The 22395-nt window shown below is 39.9% G+C and overlaps 1 protein-coding gene across 3 annotated transcripts in view; it reads right to left on the bottom strand.

Annotated features, from left to right (window-relative positions):
• Nucleotides 1-22395, bottom strand: part of BTBD9 (BTB (POZ) domain containing 9) — a 445323-nt gene that overhangs the window by 220779 nt on the left and 202149 nt on the right. The window contains exon 5 of one of the 3 annotated variants that reach the window (XM_011944434.1): nucleotides 9886-9966. The exons of the other annotated variants lie outside the window; for them this stretch is intronic. Within the exon in view, the coding sequence (XP_011799824.1) occupies nucleotides 9886-9966 (81 nt within the window). The remainder of the gene's footprint in view (nucleotides 1-9885; nucleotides 9967-22395) is intronic. 3 annotated transcript variants of the gene reach the window in all.

The following is a 22395-nucleotide window of genomic DNA, read 5'->3' as shown; positions in this document are numbered from 1 at the left end:
GGGTTTCGCCATGTTGGCTAGGCTGGTGTTGAATTCCTGACCTCAGGTGATCCATCCGCCTCAGCCTCCCAAAGTGCTGGGATTACAGGCATGAGCCATTGCGCCCAGCCAAGACAAAGATTTGTAACGAGAATAAAAAGAGTAGGAGGAATATGTAGCCATATTGAAGGTTATTGCTTTCATTCTGGAGGTTCTTGCAAATTGACTCTGGGTTCTGCATATTCTGAGGGGAGGAGGCAGGGCCAACATTGTCCACAAGCTTCCCTTTTGCTTGCTGCCTTTCCACAAAGCTAGCCGAGCTAGAAGAGAACTGGCCTAAGAAACAACCGAAGCCACAATAATAGGTCAATTTTCTCTTAAATTTCAAATCCGGAAACAGAAAGAACTTATTCAACTTCTGTGCCAGTAATTCCTTGGTCTAAAAAAAAAAAAAGTCTAAGAAAAACTTTTCATTTCTTATACTAAGCCACAACATAGTTACTCAATAAAATGCACTTAACAATATGTTGAATTTATTCATCAATCACTCACAAAACACCTTTCATGGTCAAGGTACTTGCTAAAGCCCGAATGAACACTGCTAGGGCTATTACACTCTCTCATTACAAATACAAATTATCTGAAATCATATTACAATGTTGACTTCCAAGGGAATGTCTGCAATATTTGACAATAAAAATAACCAAAAGGTGAATTTTTGACATAATCAGATTTACCACTAATGACAGACAGACGGAGATGTGGAGCCTCTCAAAATCTTCACTCTATTAAGAATTGGGAGAAAGAGAAGAAAGGAGAAAGGGATATTTAATAGGGGCCTATTATCTGTTTGGGTACCATGTAATATCCTGGGGATACAAAAACAAAAAGATGAGGGCACAGTTCTCTAGGAGTTCAGAGTCTAGTAGAAAAGACAAGATATTTGGTCATTCATCCATCCATCCACTCACCCATGTATCCCTTCCTTCATTTTTAACAACCAGCAACTATTTACTGAGAACCTATGATGTGTTGTCAAGTACTATGCTGGGTACTAAGGATATAACAATAAACCAGAAGGATGTAGTCCTTGCCCTCATGAACTTAAGAGTCCAGTGGGGAAGTCAGGCCAGGAAACAGGCAACTATAATAAAATATAATAAGTACTATGAAAGGAGAAAGACAGGGCATTCTAATAGAATAAGCAGGCCATTGGTGTTGATGGTGATGATGGGGTGGGGGATGTCCTGGTAAAAAGAATGCTTCTCACAATAAGACATATCCGAATTGGAACTTGAGGGATAAAAAGAAGTTAGAAAGATAAGCAAGAAGAAGAGAAACAGGTAAGAAAGAACAATATGTAGCAATATCCAGAGACAAGTCAGGGCATGCCAGAGGGGCTAAAAAGACATTTTACAGATGCATCATACAGTGATAGCCAGCCTCCAAAATGGCACCCAATGGTTGTTTTCTGTTATTCATATCTTTGTGTGTTTCCTTCTCATACTAATATCCTATTGGTTACAAAGATCAGTTCCAAAATGATAATGTCTGACTTTCAAGTCTAGGGAAAAAAAAGCAGAACATTGCAGTTTCTGCTTTGCTTTCTCTCTTGGATCACTTTCTCTGGAGGATGGCAGCCACCATGCTGTAGGGACACTCGGGCAGCCCTCTATATAGGAAAATGTGGAAAATCTGCCAATAGTCAGTATCAACTTGCCAACCATGCAAATGGGCCACCTTGAAAAATGAAGCTGTCAAACCTATTCATAACTTCAGATGACTATAGCCTTGGCTGACATCTTGACTTTGATCCTATAAGAGATGGTTATGTAGGTATGAGCTGACAGAAGATATAACCAAAAAAGAGAGGGAAAAAAAAAAAGAGACTGTGAGGATCTGAATGTTTATTTCCCACCCCCAAAATTCATATGTTGAAATACTAACCCCCAATGGACAGTATTAGGAGGTAGGGGCTTTGGGGAGGTGATTAGGTCATGAGTGAGGAGCCCTCATGAATGAGACTGGTTCCCTTATAAAAAGAGGCCAGAGAGCCAGGTGTGGTGGTTCACACCTGCAATCCTAATACTTTGGGAGGCTGAGGTGGGATTACTTGAGCCCCAAAGTTACAGACCAACCTGAGCAACATAGTGGGACCCTGCCTCTACAAAAAATTTTTTTTTAATTAACAGGGTGTGTTGGTTTGCACCTATCATCCCAGCTACTCAGGAGGCTGAGGTGGGAGGATTGCTCAAACTCGGGAGGTTCAAGGCTGCAATGAGCCATGATCGTGCCAGCCTGTCTCAAAAAAAAAAAAAAAAGAGGCCAGAGAAAGCTTCTTCGTCCCTTCTGTCATGTGAGGCCACTGCTAGAAAGCGCCACCTATATATCCGTAAACGGCCCTCACCAGATGCCAAAATTGTTGGCACCTTGATCTTGGACTTCTCAGCCTCTGTAACTGTGAGAAATAAATTTCTGTTGTTTATAAGTGACCCAGTTAATAGTATTTGTTAGTAACAGCCTGAACAGACTAAGACAGCGACCTCAAGCCAAAACCACTCAGCTAAACTACTCTCAAATTCCTAATCCCTAGAAACGGTGAGATAATAAATGTTTACTGCTTTTTTGTTTTTTTGAGATGGAGTCTCACTCTGTCACCCAGGCTGGAGTGCAGTGGCGTGATCTCGGCTCACTGCAACCTCTGCCTCCCAGGTTCAAGTGATTCTCCTGCCTCAGCCTCCCGAGTAGCTGGGATTACAGGCATGTGCCACCAAGTCCAGCTAATTTATTGTATTTTTAGTACAGACAGGGTTTCACCATGTTAGCCAGGATGTTCTCGATCTCCTGACCTTGTGATCTGCCCACCTCGGCCTCCCAAAGTGCTGGGATTACTGGCGTGAGTCACCGCGCCTGGCTTTAAGTCACTATGTTTGCGGTCATCTGTTACACAGCAATATATAATTAATATACACAGCATTTAAGATGAGAGGAAGGTGGTTGAGGTAAGAAGCTAAAAAGACAGGGCCAGATCAAGTAAAAATTTTAATGAAATGATATTGGCCTTTATCATGAAAACAATGGAGAGTCACTGGAGGTTTTAAAAGAGGGAAATGACAGAGCTACATTTAGCAGAATATCTGGCTACACTGTTCTTGTTTGAGAACTGAACAGAAGAAAGATAAAACCAAAACCAAAAAACTGAGTTAGTGTACTGAATGTGAACCTACCATGTCTCTAAGATTCCCTCAACCTCCACCAGCTTTCTCTTTAACATATACTGAGTCACCCTTCTACCTGTGAACTTGGATATAATGTCATACTGCTTTCTGAACAGTTGCCAAGGGGTTGGAGGAAGTCAATGGGAAACAGAAAATTAGGGGGAAGTCATGTCTGAACAACCTGCTGTGTGTCTTGCCGTGGCCAAGAAGGTAAGGTGCTGTATCATACTTTTCCCTCCTTGATTTTCCTTTATCCTTTACCCTTGCCACTTTGGGCTGGAAGTTACCAAAAAAATGTCAGCACTTTAATTCTCGCTTCAGGTTCTACATCCTACAGCTGTTAATGCCTACTGCAATAGTCACTGCCCATAGTTACCTATTTAGAGGTAGAAATGTGGTTAACCTAAATTAAGATGAGCTGTAAGTGTAAAATACACACTGGATTCTGAAGACTAGTATTTAAAAGGAAATTTTAAACATGCCGCTTTTATGTTGATTACATGTTGAATTGATATTTTGAATACATTGGTTTAAATAAAATACATTATTAATTTCACTTGATTCCTTCTTTTTTTTTTTGAGACGAGGTCTCACTTTGTCGTCCAGGCTGGAGTGTAGTGGCGCAATCTCGGCTCACTGCAACCTCTGCCTCCTAGGTTCAAGTGATTCTCATGCCTCAGCTTCCCAAGTAGCTGGGATTACAGGCATGCACCATCACACCCGGCTAATTTTTGTATTTTTAGTAGAGACGGGGTTTGGCCATGTTGGCCAGGCTGGTCTTGAACTCCTGGCCTCAAGTGATTCGCCTGCCTTGGCCTCCCAAGGTGCTGGGATTACAGATGTGAGCCACCACACCACCTCACTTGCTTCTTTTTATCTTTTTTAATATAGCTACTAGAAAATGTAAAATAACATAGTATTTCTATTGGACAGCACTGTTCTAGAGGACCTAGAATAAGACGGTACACAAATTAAGCAAGAAAAGGGCAATTAGTTATTGCAATGGAGATGTAGAAAAGAAGACTGGAAAAGAATTTAAGGACAAAGCATTGCCAAATAGAAATGACTGGCTGTGGAAGAGGGGAGGAATGAAAGACGACGCCCAGCTTTGTGGCTGGGGCAAGTCATTGAGATGAGAACTTCGGAAGAAGAACATGTTGGAAGGTAGGATTAGTTACCTTGAGGCATTCTGTTGTGAATTTCAGGTGCATCACTAGTGAAGCTATGCAGTGGCCATATTTCAGCATGCTAACCACAAGCACAGGAGAGAGAACTAGGCAGGAGATGAAGATGTGTTATTAACAGATGCCATGTGAGCCCATGAATTTGCTAAGAAAGAGTGTGCAGAGTGAGAAAAGTGGAGGACACAAACACATTAAGAATATCATTCTAGACTGTGATAGGTGTTATACAGAAAACAGCAGAATCACAAGATAGTGAGTGACGGGATAGGGCTGAGGGGTTAGTTAAGCTTGGGGATAAATGAGATGGGAGCAAGGAAGTATACTGGACAAACAGAGCATTCTTGTGGAAGAAACGTCAAGTGCAAATGCAGAAGTTATAAATAGCCTGACAGGTTTACAGAAGGAGCAGGGGTCTGGTACTACTGGAATATATAACAGAGCAGGAGGAATGGAACAGGAGAAACTGCATGGGCACAGAGTGGGCAGATCATGAAAGGCTCTGCATTTTAAGCTGTGGAACTTGGACTTTAGGCCACAGGCAAAGAGGAGCCCTGAGAAGTTTTAGTAGAGGAGTGACATGACTTCATTCGATTTTTACAACTTTCTTCTAGGTACATGTTCCTAACTACAAGGGGCCCCACCTACTTGGTCCTGACATATCACTGGGTTCCATGAAGCACAATTTCAAAAACACTATGTTAAATGACTTCTCTAGGCCTTTAAACCTAAACAGTCTACGGTTAAAAGATCAGTGAGAGAAATATAAAACTGTATTTGTGCCAGGTTCACAAGTCTCTCTTTCTTCTCTGTCCCAACCCTCCCCTCATTCACACTCAGATAACCGTGTGCATGGCAAGCCTGAATGTTAGGAATATGAGGCCATCCCAAGGAATCAATGTCACATATTCAGACAAAATACATGGGCAGGAGGAAGTAAATATCCTCTTGAGGGCTGTCATTAAACCATCCAAACTAAAAAGAAACAATACAAGTCACAGCCTGATTATTCTGCAGTGGCCTCATCCAGGCCCTTTCACCATCCTCCATCTACCTGCTCATTGGCTGTTAATGACTCCATTGCCCACTCACCCTCCCCTCATAGGCACACAGGTCCAGAAAAGAAAAGAAGGAAACCACCGAAGAAGTTAGCTATGACAACAAAGGAGAAGAAAATTAGCCAACGGCTGAAACAGAGTTTAACATTATCTGTTTATTTCAACTTTATTTCACCAAAGCACTTACCATTTTTTCCTAATTTATTCTTATGCCCATTTTAAAATGTAATTATTCAATTTAATTTAATTTGTGGCCAGAAGAAGTGACTTGTGGAGATATACACTCCCTGCCTTCAGTTCAGAGCCTTTTGCCATCACACTACTTTTCATTCCATCATGGGTTTTCTAAGATGAAACATTGCATAACACTAAGAGGGAGAAACATTTGTTTTTACTAGGAAAAGGTTTGTTTTTAAAATAAATGGTGTTCAGGAATAGTTTTCACCAGTGTTCCTTATGATATAATAGCAGGTCCTACGGTGAGAAGAATTTGCAAACACTTTGCAAAAACACTGAGAAACGACTGTGTCTCAACAGCCAAATGGGTTTCTGAACAAAAACTAAATTAAATCCATTATAAAAAGCTTTTCAATGGACTACATTTAAATCCCACTGACTTCCTAATCTTTCTAGACTTTAATATAATGCACCTAATACTACCTAGATATCGAATATTTAGGATATCTGGAAGTAAATCTCTAAATCTTAAAATTGTCTACTAGATTAACTACAAATACTATACACACACAATCACATGAAAGGCAACAGTGCAAGTGAAAGCATGCTGGACTTGGGAGCATAAAGACTTTTGTTTCTGCTATGTTTTCTACTCACTGTATGAATTGCAGAAGCTTACTTAACCTTTGGGTCAGTTTATCTGTCAATAAAATGAGGTTACCGGTAAATAATAAATAATTTAAATTCCCTATACAGGTTCATCAACCACTCTAGATGGGTTTGGTAATGTATGGCAGAGACTGTGAGTTGCCTATCCAAGAATCCATCTATTCTCTTTTTCCTAAGTAAAACAACCTAGTTGTTTTTTTTTTTTTTAAAGCTGAACCCATAGCTGCCTAGAATAAAGGTTGTATTTCCCAAAGTTCTTTGCAGCTATGTTCTGATCATTTCTTTCTTTCTTTCTTTTTTTTTTTTTTTTTGAGACAGAGTTTTGCTCTTGTCACCCAGGCTGGAGTGCAATGGCGCAGTCTTGGCTCACCGCAACCTCCGCCTCCTGGGTTGAAGCGATTCTCCAGCCTCAGCCTGCAGAGTAGCTGGGATTATGGGCATGTGCCACGATGCCCAGCTAATTTTTTTTTGTAGTTTTAGTAGAGACAGGGTTTCTCCATGTTGGTCATGCTGGTCTTGAACTCCTGACCTCAGCTGATCCGCCCACCTCAGCCTCCCAAAGTGCTGGGATTACAGGCGTGAGCCACTGTGCCTGGGCTTGTTCTGAACTTTTCACTGTTTTCGCCTTTCCTGTCACTCTTCCTTTCCAAGGCATACCTCTGTACCTGGGTTTCTGACCCCATCGGGTCCTGTTTCCTTCACCAGTTCCTTCTTCCACCTGTCCCAGCAGCTATTTCTTCTCTGTAGTATCTTTAATTGCTCTCTCACTGCTAGCCACTTCCTTTCAGCCCAGATCCTTAAAAAACACACCTGTTTTAAGTAATCAGTCCCTCTTATCTCCCCTTTCTTATCAAACTTCTAGAACCCATAGTTCATATACCCACCTTCCACTTTCTCATAGGCTTAGTGTCTCTGTTCCTTTTCTCCTTTGCTCTACTGAAACTAATCTTAAAAATCACTCAATGTCCTCTAAGGGCCAAACCCCATGGCCTCTTTTCAGTCTTTATCCCATTTGACAGCCTTACAGGTATCTAGCATGATTAACCACCCTTTCTCCTCAAAAGCCTTCTTTCCTCCACCTTCTGTAACATCTTCCCCAGGTTCTTCTAATGCCTCTCTGACCAATCCTTCTCAGAATCTTTCTCAGGTTCTTTTGCATCCTTATCCTTTTTATTTACTCCAATGATCACTCCCTAGGATACCAGCCCAGATTCCCTCTTGTCTCAGCAAATACACAATCCAAGGTAGTTTAGTCTCTCTCAGAGCATCAACTACTTTTAAACGTTTGTCTTTCTGATTATAAAAGTATTCATGCTCACTGTAACAACTTTAAAATAATTTTTTAAAAGAATTTACTTTGTGCTAGTATTATTTATTTAAGTTTCACCATAATCCTATGAGATAAACATCTCCTATTCCTTCTGCTACAATGCTCCTTCCGCCACTTTAAACCAGACTAATTACTTCAGGCCAGGTCATGGCTCAAGAGTCATTTCCAGATCAGGACATCATATTACTCTCTGTCACGGCACCCTGTTCTTCCCTTCCATAATATGTATCACAATTGGTATTTGATATGGTCTGGCTCTGTGTCCTCACCCAAATCCCATCTCGAACTGTAATCCCCACATGTCAAGGGAGGGACCTGGTGGGAGGTGACTGGGTCATGGGGACTGTTTCCTCATGCTGTTCTCATGATAGTGAAGGAGTTCTCACGAGAGATGATGGTTTAAGTGTGACACTTTGCTCTTTCTCCTCTTCTCTCTCCTGCCACCATGTAAAATGTGCCTTGCTTCCCCTTTGCCTTCTGCCATGATTGTAAGTTTCCCAAGGCCTCCCCAGCCGTGCAGAACTGCCAGTCAATGTTAAACCTCTTTCCTTTATAAATTATCCAGTCTCAGGTAGTATCTTTTTATCAGTGTGAAAATGGACTAATACAGTATTTATATACCTTTTGTTTACTATGTCTGCCTCCAGGCTCTATAGTGGCTCAAACAGTCTTGCTGAAGGATTCTTTGAAATTAACATTTCCCAAAGGAGGAACAGAATCACTGTTGTACAAAAGTGAAATGATCAACCCTGGCAAAGAGACAAGCAGTAGAGACCTGGAGAATATTTCCATGTTGCTTAATCTATCATCTAGGTTCCAGGATAGAGCTATTATGAATTATTCACAAAAAGGCAGTATGTATAGTCAAATGGTTAAGAAAACAGGTTTTGGAGTGAGTGACCTGGGTTCAAGTTCCAGCTCTGCCACTGATTTATTGTAGGACTGTAGGCAAGGATTCTTCATTGTAAAATGAAGACAAAAGTTAGCATTAAATGAGAATAATTCATTGTAACATACATAGTAGCTTAATGCCTGACACCTAATAAGTGTTCAACAAATGTTAACTATATATATTCTACTCTTTAAAAGAATCCCAAGGGTGACTACAAGTGGCTTTCTATATTGGTTCCAATATATTTGAAATTATAACCAGAAGATGTTCTTTAAAATTGCTAATATAATCAATATACAAAAATCAATCGTATTTCTATAAATAAGCAATGAAAAAACGAAAATAAAATTAAGAAAATAATTTCATTTACAATCGCATCAAAAAGAATATTTAGAAATATATTTAGCAAATATGCAAGACTAGTACACTGAAAAGTATAAAATATTGTTGAAAGAAATTAAAGGAGTCCTAAATAAATAGAAAGACATCCTGTGTTCACGGATTAAAATATTTAATATGTTAAGGTGGCAATACTTCTCAAAGTGATCAACAGATTCAATGCAATCCTTTTCAAAATCCCAATATACTTATTTGTAGAAATTGACAACCTGACCCTAAAATTCATACGGAAAGAACCCAGAATAGCCAAAACAATCCCCCATCCCCAAAAGAGTTAGAAGACTCACATTTCCTGATTTTAAAACTTGTGACAAGGCCGGGCGCGGTGGCTCACGCCTGTAATCCCAGCACTTTGGGAGGCTGAGACAGGCGGATCACGAGGTCAGGAGATCGAGACCATCCTGGCTAACACGGTGAAACCCTGTCTCTACTAAAAATACAAAAAACTAGCCGGGCAAGGTGGCGGGTGCCTGTAGTCCCAGCTACTCCGGAGGCTGAGGGAGGCGGAGCTTGCAGTGAGCTGAGATCCGGCCACTGCACTCCAGCTCAGGCGACAGAGCAAGACTCCGTCTCAAAAAAAAAAAAAAAAAAACTTGTGACAAACCACAGTAATCAAGATAGCCTAACACTGGCATAAGGATAGACATATAAAGCAACAGAATAAAATTGAGAGTACAGAAATAAACCCATACATCTATGGTCAACTGATTTTTGACAAGGCTGCCAAGACAATTCAATGGGGGAAATGTGCCTGGGACAACTGGATGTCCAATACAAAAGAATGAATTTAGACTCTTACCTCACACCATATATAAAAAGTAACTAAAAATGGATCAAAGACCTAAACATAAGAGCCAAAACTATAATATGTTTAGAAGAAAATACAGGTGTATATTATCATAACCTTAGATTAGGCAACAGTTTCTCAGCAATGAAACCTAAATCAGCCAGACTTGGTGGCTCATGCCTATAATAACTGCACTTTGGAAGGCCAAAGAGGGAGGATTGCTTGAGCTCAGGAGTTCGAGACCAGAGTGGGCACCCTAGTGAGACTCTATCTCCACTAAAATTAGAAAAAAAAAAACTAGTTGGACTGTGGTGGTGTGCACCTGTCATCCCAGCTACTCAGTTGGTTAAGGTGGGAGAATTGCTTAAGCCTGGGACACACAGGCTGCAGTGAGCTATCATTGTACTTCAGCCTGGGTGATAAAGTGAAACTCTGTCCAAAGAGAGGGGAGGGGAGGGGAGGGGAGGGGAGGGGAGAGGAGAGGAAAGGAAAAGGGAAAGGGAAAAGGAAAAGGAAAGGAAAGGAAAGAAAAACCTAAATCACAAGTAACCAAAGAAAAAATAAATTAGACTTCATCAAAATTTAAAACTTTTGTGCTTCAAAGGACATTATCAAGAAAGCAAAAAGACAACTCACAAAAAGAGAGACGATATTTCCCCACAAAATTAAATCATATATCTGATAGGGGTCTGGTATTATATACATACATATATCTTAAAACTCAACAATTTAAAAAAATCCAGTTAAACAATGGGCACATAAACAAAAACCAACTTAATTTAAAAAGGGATAAAGAATCTGGATAAGACATTTTCCAAAAAAACCCTGTAAATACTCAATAACCATATGAAATGACACTCAATGTTATTAGCCATCAGGTAAATGCAAATGAAAACCACAATTGATATACCCACAAGGATGGCTATAATCAAAAACGTCTGATAATGACAATGAGTGTTGATGAGGATGTTGAGAAATTAGCACCATTCCATACTGCTATTGGGAATGTAAAATGGTACAGTTTCTAAGGAAAACAGTCTGGCAGATCCTCAAAAAGTTAAAGATAGAATTTCCCTATGACCCAGCAATTCTACTCCTAGTTATATACCCAAGGGATCTGAAAACATATGTCCATACAAGAACATATACATAAATGTGTATAGCAGCATTATTCATAGCAGCCAAAAGATTAAAATGGCCCAAATATCTATCAACTCATGAATGGGTAAGTAAAACACTGTATATTCATACAATGGAACATTATTCAGCCATAAATAGAAATGAAGTACTGATATATGCTATAACACAGATGAACCTTGAGAAAATTATGTGAAGTAAAAGAAGCCAGACACAAAAGGCCACATATTGTATGACTCCATTTACATGAAATGTCCAGAATACACACATCTATAAAGACATAAAGTAGATTAGGGGTGGCCGGGGGATGGGGGGAGAAGGGATTGGGGAGTGACTGCTTACGGGTACAGGGTTTCTTTTGGGGTAATAAAAATGTTAGTGGTGATGGATGCACAACCTTCTGAATATACTAAAGACCAGTTAATTGTACACCTTAAAATGGTGAATTTATGGCATATTAAGTATATCTCAATTTTTAAAATTCCAAAACAGGTAGCTAATATGAATCTGTTCCTTTAGCACACTAACCCATTTTCTTTCCTCAGCAGACTTAGAGAACAAGTACTCTTCATTTACCATAGCATGATTTTGTCTTTAATATCTTAAAACAGTGGTAGACCCAGTTAGGTAACCTTACTTGATAAAGAAGTAGAATAGACAAATGTGCATCTTATCTGGCACAGTTCCAAAATAGAGGATGCATTCTTTACTGACAGCACAGCTAGGACAATAAAAGACTCATACATTAAAACTTAAAGCTTCCGCCCAGAGCAAGTCAATAAAAAACAAAGCCCCAAACTACTAACTCTGCATCTCTGAGCCTGCCTGGCATGCATGGGATCTCATTCTGCCAAAAACCAAATTCAAAACAAGTATCAAGGTTCTAGGGAAGGCAAAGCTCAAACAAGCAAAAGCATTTCTAGTTGTTACTGCAGATAAGGGATAAACAGATGTTTTCATTCTGGGCTTGTTATTACCAAATTGACCCTGGCCCGCAGAGGATAAAACTGGGATGGTTTAACTCCAGGTAAAAAGGTAGAGCTCAGTTCCAGAGTGGCCCCCACTTGAAATACTTTATACTTCAGTTAATTCTGTCAGAAAAGAGGCAAATTCAGAAATCTCTTCAGGTTAGAGCCCTAGCCCTTTTCAGCATTGTAAAATTCATACTGGAAAGAGGCTGACGTAGGAAATATTACTGTAATCACTGAGGCTTTTAGTGCTTATTGTTGATCGTTACGAAACGATCCTTGTTTGATTCATACCTCTAAACAATCAAAAGAAATCAAAGTCACAATGTAAGAGTTTCAGGAACACATACAAAACTTGCCTGATGGTTGTAGCTTTCAGTTGTGCAATTCTAGGAACATACCATGATCTCTGGCTTCTGTCCAGAATGCTAAATAGACAGTCTATCTGAGGAAGGGCCTGACCCCTCATACCCTGACCTGGGCAGGTCTGTGACTACGTGTGTATCGCTGGCTTTGAACCTGATACCCTATAAGACGAGGGAGGAAAATCTGGAAACTGGCAAAACAGTTAAAAAATAAACAAACTAAAAACAACTGGACAGTCATTGTAGGGCTTCTGCCAACTTCTGGTTTCTTGCCATACAGAGTAATGATTCCTGCCAGTCACTTAGAAAAAGAATAGCTTCTAGAAAAGCCAAATTGCTATGACCTAAAAACAGCAACTCTGCATCAGCACATAAAAACTTATAGGAAGCTGGAAGTCTGAAAAATCAGATTCATACTCAGAAATTTAATCTCTCCTCCAATATTGAAGCTATAATGAGAAATAAGCTCCTGCAAAAACACATATTAATCACTTTATTGGTTCTGTTGTTTAAAAAAAAAAAAAAAACACCAATAACACCCAGCTAGTGTTAACATTCTCGGTGCAAATGATACATGGTTTTGTGATGGCAAAACCGTCAAATTATTTTATCCATATTTGTTCTATAATTTTTTAAAACTCAATATTTCCAAATAAATAGAAGTCAATGCAATCACGAAAAGTAGCCATAAAGCCTATTTGAGTTTCCATACTAATCACAGATATCCTAGTGTTGGTCTAAATATTCTAGTGATAAAAAATTCAGCACTTAGAATAATTCTACACGTCATCTGTGCATAACAGTTACAAATGAAATTTTGAAAAAGTTTTTGGGGGAGTAAAAGCTCTGTGAAGATGTTTGGGGAGGGGCAGTGAAATGTGGGTGCTTCAGAGGTCAACAACAGCGGAGGGAATGTTAACGAGCTATGACGTCAGCAGAGACATGTATTGGTAAGCTACCATTCAAGTGGGCTGAACTTTAGGCCTCTCAGCCCAAAACCTGAGCTTAGATCCAACACACATTCATAGGTCCTTAGGTAAAAGGCAAGGGAAGACAAGGAAAGAAATTCTTCATAACTCTGAGGAGAGGGACCTAGCACCTTCTTATAAATTATGGTTCCTACACAAATCTAACATTCTGGAGTCTCAGAAGAGAGTAACCAGAAGGAGCATCAGCATAGGCCAAAGGCAAAATTCTTTGCCAAGCTGTAAGTGCTGTTGAGATTTTGATCTAAAGCCCGAGAATTGATTGTGTGTGTGTTTTTTTTTTAATCTCCAAATTCTACTGACTGTCAGCAAGTTTAAGCAAGCCCCACATCACACTGTATAGGAATATACATACATTACCATTCCATTAAATTTCTTGTCAGAATTGGTACTTGGAATAGACCTCTTAGATTAGGGATACGTTTTCATTTACAGTAAGGTCTTGACGTTCCCAATTCCCAGTGGAAGTACTAGAAGAACTGGAAAAATAATTTTCTGATACTCTTACTCTCAAAAACAATGTCAGAAGATTAAAAGGCTAGTCCTGGATACGCAATTTAATAAGAAGAATTACACTGGGAGAAATTAAAGTTTCTACAGGTATCATATCATCTGAAATTAACAATCACCTTGGGGAGGAAGGTAGGACAACATACTTTATTATGATGATTTTTAAATGGGGATCACGCTTTGCTGCCCAGGCTGGAGTGCAGTGCCTATTCACAGACACGATCACAGTGCACTGCAGCCTCAAACTCCTGGGCTCTAGCAATCCTCCTGCCTCAGCCTCCTGAGTAGCTAGGACTACAAGCGAGTGCCACTATGCCTGGCTAGGATTATCACCATGCTCAGGGAAGCTCAATGACCAGTCTGAGAAGGATTCACACGGTAAGTAGCAGAACCAGGTCTGGAAGTGAAGTCTTCAGACTTCAAATTCCTTGTTCTGTTTCCACTACCTGGCTGTCTTCTGTAATTAACATGCAAACGTAAGGAGAATGGGAGGCAGAAATGGGAGCGAACAAGAAGAAAGCAGAATAAAAATCTATGTTGCACCTGAGTATTTCTCAAATAGATTTTAATTTTATTTTCCTACAGGTTTGGAAAAGTGTTTGATGACCACATTTTAACTGTTTAAACTTTTATTTTCCTTCTGAATCCGACTTGCAACACATCTGTTGATCACATATAAAATAAAATTGCCAGAGATTAAGCAATGAGTTGTTTTCAATAAATTCCAACTTTTGTTCCCAGTCCCATTCAAATGGCAACTTTCAGAATGAGCCAAATTGAGAGATCATTTCAGAGCAATAAAAGAGGAAGCTCTTTCAGTAGGGAATCACTTTTGAGTTCTAGTTCTTTGAAATGTTATGTTTAAGACCAATTACTTGAGCGGGCGCGGTGGCTCAAGCCTGTAATCCCAGCACTTTGGGAGGCCCAGACGGGCGGATCATGAGGTCAGGAGATCGAGACCATACTGGCTAATACGGTGAAACCCTGTCTCTACTAAAAAAATACAAAAACACTAGCTGGGCATGGTGGCGGGCGCCTGTAGTCCCGGCTACTCGGGAGGCTGAGGCAGGAGAATGGCGTAAACCCGGGAGGCGGAGCTAGCAGTGAGCTGAGATCCGGCCACTGCACTCCAGCCTGGGCGACAGAGCGAGAAAAAAAAAAAAAAGACCAATTACTTATCCGGTATGCCTGTATACAAGCCTGGCTATGCCCAGATCAGGACGAGAAGCAGACCAGCCACAGTTCTTCCTGTGTTCAATCTGCAGCAGCCCCTTGCAGAGTCTGGCCGGGATTTTGAAGAATTTTAGTCATGCATTTAATAAAAGTCATTTTCCCAATGTGCTAGACTTCAGTTCTAACTTGGAAAAGGGGAGCTAAGTTGGGTAAAGTTAAATGTGGGGAAATATGCAAGACAAAATCAGCTAAGTGATTGCTTTCAACGAAAACCAAAAACAATTTCATTTTCCATGGGTATTTTCACAATGTTTTCCTATGTTCATGACTATAAAATGATCAATAGTAAATTCTGAAATAGCTATGGAAATAATTATCTAAACTGGATTCAATTAGAAGACTAACAAAATCCATCAATCATGCTTGCCTTTCCATCCAGATAAATTCAAGAATTCCTGCATTCAAGGTCCTCAATGGACAACTCTGATGTATAATCAGATCAAAGGAAAGCTGTTTTTGCTTTCTTTTTGGAGATAATTTATTTTTCCTAAAAAAGGAATCCCAATGAAACAGCTGATATATAACCTAAAATTAGGCCACTTTACTTACTAACACTTGAAGGACATGATTTAAAATCATGGCATTGGCAAAGCGTGGTGGCTCATGCCTGTAATCTCAGCACATGAGGCCGAGGCAGGAGGATCACATGAGGCCAGGAGTTCGAGACTAGCCTGGGCAACATAGTGAGACCCCCCATCTCAAAAGAAAATAGAAAAATTAGCTAGGTGTAGTGGCATGCGTCTGCAGTCCCAGTTACTTGGGAGGCTGAGGCGGGAGGATCAGTTGAGCCCAGGAGTTCAAGACTGCAGCGAGCTATAATCGTGCCACTGCACTCCAGCAACAGAGCAAGACCTTGTCTCTAAACAAAACAAAACAAACAAAACCCCCAAAACAGTTCTCATATTCTCTTACTTCCTTTGTCGACTATTCTAATGCTCAAAGGTTAAATACATTGAAGAGAATCCAAAAAGAATCCAAAGCTTTGTGATATGGATAGGGGATGAACCCACCAATGTTTGTTTTTCATTTGCTTGGGTTGAAATAATTCCAAGACTGCCACATTGACACCTTAGCCTTACATCATGAGAGATAGTTGTTAGGGTCACTATATTTGCATGTTGGCTTAACAAAAAAATCCCTGAAAAACTACTAAACATACAAACTATAAATACTCCAAAGTAAACAGTTGCTGTGTAGAATCAACAAAAAAAGAATGCATGCAAAGAGAGAACATCTTTTATTATTTCCTAAGTCTTACCAACAATAGGCTTCCAAATTAATTTTGTCTTTACCCCTCTTTGTCAGAAAAACTAAGGCTAAAAGCAGTAGCGTTTCTACAATCCCTCCCTCACTCAGTCCATTCTCAAGAAGCATAGAGCCCAAAGGAAGTATCCAAAGGAAAGTGATATGAAATTCTAATACTTAGGTACTAGTTCAGTTACCAGTGCTATAGAAAAAGATCAAAGAGAAATGATTGGTGCACAGGCGCAGTAGCTCATGCCTGTCATCCCAGTACTTTGGGAGGCCGAGGCAGGTGGATCACTTGAGGCCAGGAGTTCGAGCCCAGCCAGGTCAACAAGGTGAAACCCTGTCTTCACTAAAAATACAAAAATTAGCCAGGCATGGTGGCAGGCGCTATGATCCCAGCTACTTGGGAGGCGGAGGCAGGAGAATCGCTTGAACTAGGGAGGTGGAGGTTGCAGTGATCTGACATTACATCACTGCACTCCAGCCTGGGTGACAGAGAGAGACTCCATCTCAAAACCAAACCAAACCAAACCAAACCAAACCAAACCAAACCAAATCCAAGAGAAATAACTGGTGGCCTACAACACAATGTGAATTAACTTAATTCCTTAAGCAGGCTTAATCGGCATACTTTTCTGAGATATTCTATAAGGGCTTAATAAGTGTTCATTAGTTTTGAAATGGGAGAAAAGATGTAAGATAGAGTAGCCTGTAGTTGTTTTTGAAATACTTCTTTCTTTTTTTTTTTTTTTTTTTGAGACGGAGTCTCGCTCTGTCGCCCAGGCTGGAGTGCAGTGGCCGGATCTCAGCTCACTGCAAGCTCCGTCTCCCGGGTTCACGCCATTCTCCTGCCTCAGCCTCCCGAGTAGCTGGGACTACAGGCGCCTGCCATCTCGCCCGGCTAGTTTTTTTTTTTTTTTTTTTGTATTTTAGTAGAGACGGGGTTTCACCATGTTAGCCAGGATGGTCTTTATCTCCTGACCTTGTGATCCGCCTTCCCAAAGTGCTGGGATTACAGGCTTGAGCCACTGCGCCCGGCCATTGAAATACTTATTTCTAATCTATATTTCTAAAATTCAGGAAAACAGACGTTCACAAACTCCTGTTCACTGATTAAGAATTTCTTGAAAAGGCTATCTCTAAAATATGTGACCTGGCCAGGTGCGGTGGCTCACGCCTGTAATTCCAGCACTTTGGGAGGCAGAGGTGGGTGGATCACGAGGTCAGGAGATTGAGACCATCCTGGCTAACACAGTGAAACCCCATCTCTACTAAAAATACAAAACATTAGCTGGGTGTAGTGGTATGTGCCTGTAGTTCCAGCTACTCAGAAGGCTAAGGTAGGAGAATGGCTTGAACCTGGGAGGCAGAGGTTGCAGTGAGCCGAGATCATGCCACTGCACTCCAGCCTGGGCAATAGAGCAAGACTCTGTATCAAAAATAATAAATAAATAAATAAATAAATAAATAAATAAATAAATAAAAAAAATACGTGACTTTATGGGTGGTTGCACAAGTGTGTGATTTCCTGAGTATAAAACCAAAAACAAGGCATCATTCAAACTAATTCATCCAGTCAGTTATCTCCCTAGCATGAACCCAATTCTGTAATCATTTTCTAGTGCTAAACCATTATATTTTCTGGGCTATAGCACATCAATGAGTTTTTATTTTTAAAAAAATCATTCCACTTGCTCAAGAAATTAATGACTTAAATAATATCAAGGGTTTTTACTTGAATATTTTTACATAGCTGATACAATCCAAAACATCCATCTTTTTATCTTAGAATTAGAAACAAAAATCCAGTTGTCCAGGCATGGTGGCTCACACCTATAATCCCAGCACTTTGGGAGGCTGAGGCAGGAGGATCACTTGAGCCTAGTAATCACTTGAGACCAGCCTGGGAAACTGTGTAAGACCCCCAAATCTACAAAAAAATTTTAAAATTAGCCAAGCATGGTGGCATGCACCTGTAGTCTCAGCTACTTGGGAAGCTGAGGTGGGAGGATCACTTGAGCCCAGGCGGCTGGGGCCACGGTGAGCCGTGACCACACCACTGCACTCAAGCCTGGGTAACCGAGTGAGACCTTGTCTCAACACAAACAAACAAACAAGGAATAAAAAATAATGTTAATAAAATAATCTCAAAAACTTAGCATTTTTTATTCCATGAAACGGAAGAACTGTGCTATGGAAGATTTTTTTAATGAACAGCTCTAAAATAACTTTCATTGATAAGAAAACATGAAAATGTTACCTGGTCATGTAACACGTATGAATTAAACATCTTCAGTGAGGAAGTTCCTTAGAGAATGATATTGAATGACTAACTTAACAGTGCAACAGTGTGCAATGTCATGTCATGAGGGCTGGGTACAGTGGCTCAAGCCTATAATCCCAACACTTTGGGAGGCTGAGGTGGGAGGATCACTTGATTGAGCCTGGGAGTTCAAGACCAGCCTGGATAATACAGTGAGACCCTGTCTCTATAAAAAATAATTTTTAAAAACCAAGAAAATATCATGTCATGAATTCACATATTATTCATGAAAGTGGTTCCCTGCACCTGTCTCCAGCCCAACCTCTCTCTTTTGTGACCTCCTGTCCCACATTCTGATTGCTGACCAGGTAGTTGAACATCTACTTGAATATCCTTACCAACTCTTCAAACTCAACCTGGCCCAAACTGAGGGGCAACATGCATAAGAAAGAACATGGCATAAAAGTAGACTTGCATGCTATGTTCTTGGAGAGGAAGACTAAAGATCATAGGATGCCACTACTCTCTAATTCTAAACTTAATAACATCTCAGTAAAAATACTATAACCCATTCCCCACCAAAATTAGATAAGTTGATTATAAGGCTAATTTAGAAGAGCAATCATGCAAGAATAGCCAAGAAAACCCCGAAAAAGAAGAGCACATATTAAAACATATTATAAAGCCTCTATAAATAAAATAATGTGGTATTGGCACATGAATTGACTACTCAGTGGTGTGGAGTAGAAAACCCAAGATATAGAGCCAAATTACATTTGAAATTGTATGCTTATTATTTAATAGAGGCAACAACTCAAATCAGGGATGGATGGATTTTTTAATAAGTATTGTTGGGTTAACTAGATAGCCATATGGAAAAAGATAAAATCAGACACATTCTTTCTCAATGTGCTTTAGTTCCAAAGCAAACAAACAAATAACAACGAATCAGATCCATCTTCATACTGTACATGAGGATAAATTCCAAATGAATCAAAGACTTAAATATAAAACATGAAAAAATATTAAACATAAAAAAAAGTGCCAGGTGTAGTGACTCACACCTGTAATCCCAGCACTTTGGGAGGCTGAGGCAGGCAGATTGCTTGAGCTGAGGAGTTCGAGATCAGCCTGGGCAACATGGTAATATCCCGTCTCTATAAAAAAATATTTAAAATCAGCCAGACGTGGTGGTGTGTACCTGTAATCCAAGCTACTCAGGAGGCTGTAGTGGGAAGATCGATAGAACTGGGAAGGCAGAGGTTACAATGAGCTGAGATTGTGCCAATTGGGCAACAGGGCAAGACTCTGCCTCTGCCTATATATATATGTGTGTACACACACACATACACATATACACACACATACATACATATACACACACACAATGTATATAAAGTAAAATTATTTAAAAATGGGTCAATTCCTCTATATTCTGAAAGTAGAGAAACATTTCTTATGTAATTCATTATCCAGATGCAAAAAGGAAAAAGACTGGTCAATCTGACTACATAAAAAACAAAATTCTACATAGTAAAAACAAAGAAAAAAAGCAACACAAAAGCACAAACAACAAACTGAGAAAAAACATCTGCAACTTCTATTACAGAGAGATTAATATTCCTAATATATAAAGAATTCCTAAAATAAAGAACTAAAGCCTGTGTAGAAAACTGGAAGACAGAACCAAGTGGAGTTCACAGAAAAGATCGGCAAGCATCCCCAAAACACACGAACATATGCTCAACTTCCTTCTCGATAACAGAAATGAAATGCTCTCACCAACTAGAGCTCTCCAAGTTTGAAAAACGTTCGCTGTTGGTAAGAGTGTGAGGAAACAAGCCCTCTCATACATTGCGGGTAGGAACTGGGGACATTTGAGCGGGCAGCTGAAGTCTTACGACTATGCAACAGTGTGCAAAGAAGCCAGCAGCCATTTGGACTACCTTAAAAAAAAAAAAAGTCTGACCGGACGCAGTGGCTCACACCTGTAATCCCAGCACTTTGGGAGGCCGAGATGGGCGGATCAAATGAGGTCAGGAGTTCGAGACCAGCCTGGCCAACATGGTGAAACCCTGACTCTACTAAAATTACAAAAATTAGCCAGGTATGGTGGCATGTGCCTATAATCCAAACTATTCAGGAGGCTGAGGCAGGAGAATCACCTGAACCCAGGAGGTGGAGGTTGCAGCGAGCCAAGATCAGGCCACTGTACTCCAGCCTGGGTGACAGAGTGAGACTCCATCTCAAAAAAAAAAAAAAAAAAAAAATCCCAGTTGGAAATTTTGTTAACTGCCTTAGAAATTCCCACTCTAGCCCACTGTATATGGCTGTGTATGATGAGTAGTTGCACATGGAGTACAGAAAGTGGTACTTACTAGAACTGTTCAATGTGTGGCCCTGCTATCAACCACCTAATCCTCAGGAAATCATTTCTTCTTACCAAACTCTTCTTTTGATTCAAATTAAGCTTGGTCCTTCTGTCTCCATCCTTTCTTTCTCTCCTTCCTTCCTTCTTTTTTCTTAACTATGTCCTCAGGGAGGACAATAACATCCCTCTTAAAAGTATTCTTTCCCAAACTTAGACTCCTCTTCAGTAACGTGGCTTAAACTAGGAAAGACAAACTGAAATATCCACGTGGGTGGCATGCGAGCTGGATGAGGGCAGACTGGAGAACATATGCTTATACTCACTGCAGTGAGGCAGCGGGGGCTGGGGAGCTGATGTTGAGAAAGTTTTCTGTTTTTCAAGAGCAGCTGGTGATTTGGATATTTTTATGAGAAATTTCCCAATTTTTAAGCGCTGGCATCCAATTTTGATTTCCTTACACTGTATAGGCCAAACAAAAATGCCACTGTTTAGACCTCTAGTTGGTAAGGCCTGTTTTGAATCTTCTCTCAGCAGGCTTATTTTTTAACCAATTAATCATCTAGGCTGCTCTTCTCTAGACCAGCCAGTTACTCCTCACCTTCAAAATACAGAGAAATAAAGGGACATAATTTTCTAAGAATGTGATGTGACTGCTACATCTCTGTTTTACATGTCATTTTCCTGTAAAGCATTCTAGGACCTCGTGCTTTTTTAAAAGAGTAGTGTATCCCATCCTATGCTGGAACTCGACCACGGTCACACAATTATTATTTTTTTTAAACAATATTCTAATTAGAAACCTATTACTTTGATGTCTGGTTCAGTCCTTCTGTCTCACTGACCTACTGTGTAACCTTCAAGTTCCCCATCCATAAAATGAGAATAATAATAATAATAATCCATAAAATGGTTGTAATAAGGTGTCTATTGATGGGATTTTTGTGAAGATTGAATGATTTGTTATGTGTAAAGTGTTCTGCACAATGCCTGGCACCTAGATACACTTTCCAGACAAACTGACAAGTGCTGTTATTGTAGCTATTATGCAGCTATATGCTCATTTAACACAGTTCAGAGTACCCCCAAAAGTTTCACAGAAGTTTAGATGTTACATTTATCACCTTATCTTTATGTTTGCGGACTGTCTATCACTAAAAGAGACTGAACGGACAAAATTCGCCATTTACAAAAACAAAATCATTGCTATTCAGTACCTTTGCTTGTCAAGGTGCTTATTCTAAGTGGACTGCTTGACAATATGTTGTAATATTCTCCCTGCTATGTGGAATAGGAAGACATCCATAACTACTGGGGTCACCCAGAAGGTATTCTCTCATTCTTACAGCTGTCTTTTGTGTTCCATGGCATCTCATACATAATAGCTAATAGTGGCTCTCCCAATAAATTGTACTTATTCTCTGAATAATGAAGGATGTAAGTTACAAGGCCTTGATGATTTGAATTCATCATTTTTCCCCCAACCATATATTATTATTTTTTTTTTTTGAAATATAAACTTGATTAATTAATTTATTTTTTTTTCTTTTTTTTATTATACTTTAAGTTCTAGGGTACATGTGCATAACGTGCAGGTTTGTTACATATGTATACTTGTGCCATGTTG

This window comes from Colobus angolensis, unplaced genomic scaffold (assembly GCF_000951035.1).
Source record: "Colobus angolensis palliatus isolate OR3802 unplaced genomic scaffold, Cang.pa_1.0 Scaffold105, whole genome shotgun sequence".
Taxonomy (NCBI): domain Eukaryota; kingdom Metazoa; phylum Chordata; class Mammalia; order Primates; family Cercopithecidae; genus Colobus; species Colobus angolensis.
The sequence above is the reverse complement of the archived record's forward strand: the minus strand, read 5'-3'. Positions and strand labels throughout refer to the sequence as shown.